Below are 8,487 nucleotides of genomic sequence, written 5' to 3' on the forward strand. Positions count from 1 at the left end.
GCTTTCTTCTTCGCTTTTGCCAAATCCCAGCTCTGGCCAAGTTGCAAACCAACGTCAAACCCGGGAGGAAAAGTGGAAATGCTCAAAAGGACGGATTTCCCCGCGTGGGTGTTGGGTGCCGGAGCTGGTCAGCCGAGGTGGTTTACTGACATGCCACCACGGAGGATTCGCCTTAGCACAGTCAAGTTTACGTGCTCCTGCCCTGGCACCTTCGGGAGAGGCTGCGTGGGGTGGGGTGGGTGCAAGTGGGGGCGTGTGCGTGGGGGCGTGCAGCCCCGTCCAACACGAGGAGGATGGCTGGACACTTTAATCCAGCATTTGCAGCTCTTACAGATCCGCCCCCCCCTCTTTTTTTCTTCTTTCCTTTTTCCTTTTTCCTTTTTTCTTTTCTCCTTTTTTCCTTTCTTCTCCTTTTTCCTTTATTTTTCCTTTCTTTATTCCTTTCTTTTTTCTTTCTTTTTTCCTTTTTCCCTTTCTTTTTTCCTTTCTTTTTCTTTTTTCCTTTCTTTTTCTTTTTTCCTTTCTTTTCCCCTTCTTTTTTCCTTTATTTTTTCTTTCTTTTTCCTTTCTTTTTTCTTTTGTCCTTTCTTTTGTCCTTTCTTTTTTCTCTCTTTTTCCTTTCTTTTTTCTTTCTTTTTTTCCCTTTCCTTTTTTCCCTTTTCTTTTTTTTTGTTGTTTTTTGTTTGTTTGTTTTCCAAAGGAGATTTAATTTGCTTTGTATGGAAGCCAACATAAGTGAACATTATTATCCCGCAAGAAGCCAATTAGAAGCCGGCCCCCTCGCCTCCTTCCCTCTCTGCAATATTTCACTACAAAGTCACCCAGAGCTGCTTCCAATATGTTGTGTATGAAATCCAGGGAGCAATAGGAAACAGGTTGGGTTGGTGTGTTTGTACGTCACATGGAAAGGGCCTTCGTAATTAGTCTGGGTGTCATTAACGTAGAGCACAGAGCGAGCTCCCCAGCCTATGAGGGAGGTTTTATTGTGATGGACATCCGAGGTAGGAATAAAGTTGATGGAAAAGCCTAAATGCGTGCTGGGAATTTAAAAAAAAAAAAAAAAAGGGGGGGAGAAAAAAAAAAAAAAAGGAAAAACTTGTAAAACTTTTACGCCGAACAAAGTTATAAAAACTTTTCATGCGTTACGATATCAAAAGGTTTATAACAATAATAAAGAGTGTGTGCTGTGTGTGTTAAACCTGCTCCCAAATGCATGAAATGCTGCGCGGCCGAGTTAAATATTAAGCATCATAAACGCCACACGGGGTTCAAAATTAGAATTTGGGGTGCGGTTGGGGCTTTTTTTTTTTTTTTCGGGGGAAAAATGTGGGTCCCCCCCACCCCGAGCCCCCTCCCCCGGCTCCCTGGGGGCGGGGCGGCCGGGGAGCCGCGACCCTCTCTGATTCCGCTTTATTACAAAAGGGTTAAAGGTGATGGACTTGACTTTATTGAAGTTCAAAGACATCATATATTCACATTTTTCTTCCTGTGGGTCTCACTCCCACCCCTGCATCCCCCGGCCCGCCTCGGAAAACCCCTCGCCATGGCAATTTTGGACTTTCTGCCGTTAAATGGGAGGTGGCCCCAAAAACCCGGCGCCAGACCCTCCTCCCCTCGCCCCGCCGCATATGTCACCCTCCATATAGGTGCACGCACACTGAGCTGGCGACATACATATGTCTCAACCCTGTTCTGCTTGTCCTCTCCCCCATTGTGGTACCCAAAGCATCTTCAGTGACCCCCCCTCCCCGTCCTCCGCCAGCCCCTTCTCCCCCCCCCCCCCCGAACATTAACAGCCCTTTTCCTACATGGCACTGATGCTTAATGCTGCTGTAAACTCCCACATGGTCTATAAACTTGGATTTTACAACTAGCATTCCATTTTAGCTCGCGAAAACTTTGAACTAGGCCTACAGTTTCATTGTGCTGCAGTTGAACTGGAGCCTTGGAAAGGGCGAGGGGGGGGAGAAAGGGAGGGAGGGGGAGAGAGAAGAGAGAGAAAAAAAAAAATTCCCTGGGCAAGACTCCCTTATTTGTTTACTATTTACTGCGGAAGTCTTTTCCTTTAGCCAGACGGGGTAATTAAGAAAAATTAAGCTGTTTAGTGCTGCAGTCTTTATTACAACGTCTAGACTAGCCGCTTTTGTCCGGACAGCCGCTGCTGTTACGGAGCATTAACTGCCGCTTCTGACCTCCCGATATTCACCTTATTGCACCTCTCTTTAGTTTTCCTAACCTTGGGAAGGTTTGGCAAACACTCATTAAAGAAAGGTGCTTTTTTTTGGGTGCTTTTTTTTGCCTTTTTTTTTTTTTTTTTTTTTTCGGTGGAGGATAAGCCCCCTCCTCGGGCTGGTCCCGGCGTGCAGCTACATCTGCCAGGAAGATGGCTCCTATCTTCATCTTGTCTATTTTACTTTACAGCCCGCAAAAACCCCCTAAAAATCCCCTCCTTTACGCCTAGTTTATTCAAGGTGAAGAGATTTTAGACCGGGGACAAGCGTCCTTTCAGCTCGCAGGCTTTGCAAAAATAAATATAAGAAAATAAAGACGGGTTTTGCCATCCACCGAGCCCCTTTTTCTTCCCTTTCCCACTCTTTTAATGAGAAACATGCCTCTGAACATCCTTTCAAGATCATATCGTGGTGTAACCAGGACGGGTCTATCACGAAAGCTTGAAGTTGGTTTGCATCTATTTTTTTGGGGGGTAGGGGGTGCGGAGGGGTGTTTGGATGGGTGCAAACGAAGAGCAATTTTGCGGGTTTATCTTTTTTTTTTTTTTTCCTTTCCCTACTGTTGTCAAATAAAATCAGAAGACACCATCAAAGGGGTTTTCATTCAACAGGGTTGTATTTAAAAGCAAGTATGAGAATTTTACAAGAACACGCTCAGTGGATGGGAATATAATGTGCTGTTTCTTGGCTGCTGGGGGGGTTATTCCCCCCCTTCTTTGCCCCCCCCCCGCCCGCCCTCATCCATATGCACAATCCCATCCCTCCACATCAGAAAGCAGCAGAGCATCCAGATTGGAAACCTCAAACATACCCCCCTCCCCAAACCCACCCCCCCCAAACCTTCCGATTTGTTGTCTTTACACAAAATCCATGCACCACATCACCAACCGCATCCGCGGGATTTCTTTGTCCTCGAAAGCGTTGTGTTGCTTTCGGACACTGCGAGAAAAAAGTCATTGTGCAAACAGGGAGGGGGGGGGAAAGAAAAAAAAAAACAACACAACACTTTTATGCCCTGTGCCTGGGAGTTGAACTTGTTTTCCTTAAGCAGGAATTTAAGGACTTGACTTTGCATTTGTGCTTTGTAGATATAAGGTATCCTTGACTTATGGAAAAGCAGCTCGTTTCTCGGTGTAATTAGAGTTTCCTTCATTTCTTTCTTTTTTTTTTTTTTAAAGAAGACTAATATATTGTTCTCAGGAAAATGCAAAAAAAAAAGATTAACTACAACCGGAAAACAGCGCAAGACATCTGGAGCCAAATTCAGAGTAGGATTACTGGGCCAAGAAAAATCCTATAAATTTCAGTTCGCTGGTGAATACAATGAGCTCCACACCAACCGTGTGCTCCAAGGTGGAGGGCTCCTGTTAATACCAGTCCGATTAGAGCAGATTCCAGCGAGTCCCATGAATATGGATGATGATATTTCTGAGACGCATTCAGGTATTTAAACTCCTATAGAAGACACCCACACCACAATGACCGCAAAGAGGCTTTTAAGAGGGGAAATTCTAATAAAATGGTCAAATAAAATCATAATGTAGAACAGCTTGCAATGTCTTTATTTGCCACAGAATTTCACAGAGTATCCCGGGGACTCACTTTACATACACAAAGATTTTTTTTTTTTTTAATTATTATTTTTTCAGGATTTTTTTTTTCTCTTGTTGTTCTTCGTCTCCCATTTCCAGGGGAAAAGAAAACAAACAAAAAAAGCACTACGAAATTTATTTACAAACCATTTCAGAGACAGTTATTGCAAATGTATTTTCGCCTGGATTTCCCCCCCCCCACCCCCGACTCCAAATGTAGAAATGATGCCGCAGAGAATATATATATGGATATACAGGCGCACACTCCCATATATATCTGCATATATATATTTTTAGGTAGAAAGGGTGGATGGAGGAGGTGGAAATAACGATCTTCTGCATGGAGAAGGCAGATGAGTGTGGTGGCTGTGAACGCGCACACACACATGGAAGGACACACATGTCTGTGTGTGCTGACACACACACACACACACACACACACACACTCACCCCAGATGAAGTGATTTGATCCTACAGGGAGACTTTGGCCGCTCTTGTGATAACACAGCTGCATACTGAAATCACCCTGGTAGTAACCCACAGCACTGCGATTTATTCAACTGGACAGGGTGCCTAAATAATAATAACAATAAAAATAATAATAATAATAATAATAACAATTAAAAAAAGGGAATCCCAACCTGTTCAGGCAAAAAAAAAAAAAAAAAAAGAAAAGAAGTTAAATAAAATGTTCGTGGAATTCAAGTCCTTGAAGCGGGAACTGAAAGAAAATCTCCTTCCTTTTGTTACTCAGCACTGTCCCGGACATACAAATACAAGTAACGAAAAGGTTTAAACTTTGAGGTTGCTTTGTCGGCTCAGAGGGCAAACCCGTGCTCGGCACCGCTCTCCTCCCCGCACATTCGCTTCCCCAGCGCAGGGGGTTGCAAAAGCTGGTCACAACAAGGGATTTCCAGAGAAATACTGCAGGCGGTCTCTGCTTAATTTTTTTTCTTTCATTCTTCTGTTCTGAAACCAAATTTTAACCTGTCGGTCAGTAAGATTTAACATCCTAGACAACTGGAGCCTTTTTTCTTTGTTTATATAGACATTGAAGAAAAATTCTCTCTCTAGCTCTCTGATCTGGAATTTCGAATAGGGGCATCTCTTCTTCCTCGTTCTGGGAGCACCTTAAAAGAACCAGAAGGCAGGGTAAACATCCTGAGGAAATGCAAGACACAGACTCATCTTCACAGCTGACCAGATAGATAGGAGCAGCTTAATAACTCCAGTTATTAATGCAGGGGGGAGATCTCTTCCAGCAGTTCGCCTATTGTTAGGGGTAGCAGAGGTGAGGTTACACAGGGTCTTAAGGACCGCGGTGTAATTATTTTCCCCCTGCACGGAGCTTAACGCAGGCACATGCAGACATTTTCGGTGCAGAGAGGTTATTTTTTTAAATAAAGAACAGCCTGGGACTGGAGGCAGCAGGCTGCTGGAGCAGGGTTTAGAGAGGCTGGGGGGGGGAGAAAAAAAAAAAACCCACGCTCAGCTGCAAATCTGTTATCTGTATAGAAACAGCATGAGCAAGGTTGGAATTAGAGGAGCTAGATATTATGTTCCGCATAAGTTTTTGATTAACTCCAGTCCTCGCCACACACGCAAAAAGGAATCAAAGTCAAAGAGAACTTAGCATCTGAGCTGCAAAAGGGGACTTGCATCACGAAAGCAAATAGGAAAACAAAACAACCCTCCCCTCTTCCCAAAAGAGCCCCTCGCTGAACGCTAACTTGCAAAGTTGCCTGCATTCAGCCTTTCAAAAAGCTCCTCTAAGACTGCCTAGAAAATGTGAGTGCATGCAAAAAAAAAACCAAACCACAACCCCAGAAGACCCAAGCAAACCACCACGTAAGTAAAAGCCCTTCCTGACAAAAGCTGGACGCTCCACTGGGCTTGGAGGAGAATAAATGCCACTTTGAACAGAAAAGTCGAAGAAAATGCTCAGCTTTGCCTGCGAATTCGGCCGATTTCCCCCTTAGCACTGCACCCCCACCAAGAGAAAAGACTCAACATACAGTTTTAATTAACAAAAAAAAAAAAAAAAAAAAAAAGGCAGCCCCGACCATTTTGCATGCATCTTAATGCCTAAAAGCAAGCGCAGGCAGCTAAAGTAGTGTTCTGCCCAATTGCCTTTTACCCTCAGCAACCCGGGACCAAATCCTTTTAAAATGCTCATGTAAGTTCATGATCAAAGTTAATATTTGTCACGATGGTGTGCTTTTAAAATTTCACAGACTCTAAGATACTGTGTCTGCGCCTAACATCTCCATTTTTTTCAAAGAGCTTTTCCCATCGTAAAAATTCTTCTCGTTGGAAGAAAGAGCTTTGTAGGTTATAATAAAATCCTTTGAATGCTTATAAAACTCCACATAAAATTTGACCGACAAAACACACGGGCTAGTCCCTTAACCTTTCCATTTACTGCTCTACCTACTCGAATTGCTGCTTTTGCTTCCTTCCTTGGTGACAGAAGAGGACGAGGCTGAAGACCCTGGGTTTGTGTTTTCCTCCTCATCTTCCGGGTCTATACCTTGCTCTCCGCGGGATGACAGTGCGTGGGCTTGGGACTCTGCCTCCACTTTGCCCTCACCCTTCTGCAGGCAGGTCTCAGTCGGATTTTCCGCCCCGCAATAGGCATTTTCGAAGAAGCGGTCGAACCCTTGGGGCAAGACAGTGTTTTTGTTCATGCTGGTGTAGAATCCCGTCGATGCCGGGTGGTTGGAGCTGGGGTGGTGGTGGCTGTACACGCTCTCGTTTTTCATTAGCATTTCGGTCATGGTGGAAGGCGGGATGCACTCTCTATGCATCAGATCTTCTGCGGAATAACACGAGGCGTAATTGCTTCGGTGGTGCCATTTACTTGAGGGGTCTAGACCATAGGAGACCTCTCGCACGGGCTGCACTTGCGAGAGGTTGGTGGAGTAAGGGTAGGAGATTTGGCGAGAGGGGGCCTGTGGCAAGAAAGATGACACAGTTGAAAATTCAGGGACGTAATAGGTACAGCTGGGGAGGTAGAGATTAGAAGCGCAACCTGCCCTTTCTCCAAACTCAGCGCTCCGCTCCTTACGCGACTGGGAGCAGAAGTTGCCCAGGTTCACCGAGTTAAACATCTTTCTCCTTTTCTTGCTCCTATAGCTAGATGTTTTGGATCCGATGTGCGGAGGGGAAAAAATTTGGGAAGGCGAGATGACGCGCTATCCGTCTTAGTCGCTCCGGAGGACACGTGATCCAAAGTAGATATTGTCATATATCAGTTTGGAGCACTTAGATGCGTAGGAGTGGTTCACTTAGGTAAGATCTCAGAGGTTCAAACGATTGGTTTGCAAACACCGCAGAAACATTATGAAAATCAATCGCAGATTTGTGTGCATTTTCCTGAGGCACACCCCTTGTCAGCAGTCAAAGCAGCACAAGTACAAGGGGCGGCTTGTGAAGTTGCTGCTTTTTTTTTTCCTTGCCTTCTTTTTTTTTTTTTCCCTCCCCCCCCCCCCCCCCTTCTCCTTCCTATTTGGATTCTGCTTGCTGCTTTTCAGCAGGGTTTGGAGATGGGGTGGGGGCGGTTTGGGCTGGGGAGGGGGGGGGAGAGGGAGGGTCTTAGGGAGCTCGAAGGGTGGTTTTCCACCTTTTTTTTTAATATTTTAATTACGTTGATTATTATAATTTATTATTATGGCTATTTCTATCCTTAGAGGTCTTCCTGAGTAGACTTTAGGCAGCTCAATAAACTAGCTGGAGATGCAGAAGTAAGTTTTCCAACATTTCTGGCTGCAGGCGGGAGTGCCCAGCTCTTCCCACGGCTGGGCGGCTGAATTAGGAGTAAATCTCTCTCTATCTCTCTATCTGGGAGCGAGGGGGTTGGTGCTAATTAACAAGCTTCTAACATACGCTAATTATGTTGCTCTCTACGTGCGCATCAACTATACATCAACTAAGTTGGCATGCTTTATGGAGAATATACCATTGAAGCAATGACAGTGTGCGGGGGATGGCGTAAAGTTTCCAACTTTAAAGTTAAAGCAGGCCTGGCTTAATGACTTTTGCTATCGAATTAGTGATATATCAAGGAATAGAACAAATGAATTAAGTCAATGTCTAATAAATATTCGAAAACCTCTTTAATGTTTGGTTAAATATTTATTACTATATTGAATATTTAATGAAATTGTTTATTGTCAATCAATGAATGTACTTTCAACAATACTCTCATCATTTATTCTTCCAGCTGAATTAAAAAAGATATTCTTATTAAAGTCATTTGTCTTCTCTCCCGTGCCCCGGGAGCCTCCTCTCTCTCTGTCCTTCTGCATTTTCATACGAAAAACCGGGGAGACCGAAGTGCTGCCAGATATTTTGCCAGTTTTGCAAAGAATTGCAGGAAAAATAGGCGGGGGGGGAAAAAATTATCTACGGGAAAAAAAAAAAGAACCTCTTCTGCAAACCCGTTGGAAAGGTGCACCTGAAGGACGCGTAACTTCCGCGGCAGCGGGCTCCGGGGGGTTATCCCACTGCCTTTAAAGAGTCTTGAAGGAACAAAATTGCCTGCAACAATTGGGGTTTCACCTGGATTGGAAATCATCTGCCTGAGGTGGGGAATATTCCTCTGCCGAGAGGAGGTGGCTGCTTTCATCTGTCCAGGAAAATAGAGGAAAATATCGACGCGCATC

General features: G+C 44.5%; 1 protein-coding gene across 1 annotated transcript; it reads right to left on the bottom strand.

Moving 5' to 3' along the window:
- Positions 1–4,720: 4,720 nt before the first annotated feature.
- Positions 4,721–6,933, bottom strand: HOXC11 (homeobox C11). Its single transcript, XM_072847338.1, has 2 exons — positions 6,258–6,933; positions 4,721–4,953 (listed from the first exon to the last, which is right to left on the bottom strand). Exons 1-2 carry the CDS (start codon positions 6,931–6,933, stop codon positions 4,721–4,723), a joined length of 909 nt encoding a protein of 302 aa, XP_072703439.1.
- Positions 6,934–8,487: the final 1,554 nt, after the last annotated feature.

The sequence above is a fragment of the Ciconia boyciana genome, chromosome 27, assembly GCF_034638445.1.
Source record: "Ciconia boyciana chromosome 27, ASM3463844v1, whole genome shotgun sequence".
Taxonomy (NCBI): Eukaryota; Metazoa; Chordata; class Aves; order Ciconiiformes; family Ciconiidae; genus Ciconia; species Ciconia boyciana.

What these genes read in the sequence shown, in the direction of transcription:
- HOXC11 (XM_072847338.1), bottom strand. Translation starts at nt 6,933, where the DNA reads ATGTTTAACTCGGTGAACCTGGGCAACTTCTGCTCCCAGTCGCGTAAG. An exon ending in AAGCAAAAGCAGCAATTCGA is followed by an intron (nt 4,954 to 6,257) that starts GTAGGTAGAGCA and finishes GGTTCTTTTAAG; the next exon opens with GTGCTCCCAGAACGAGGAAG.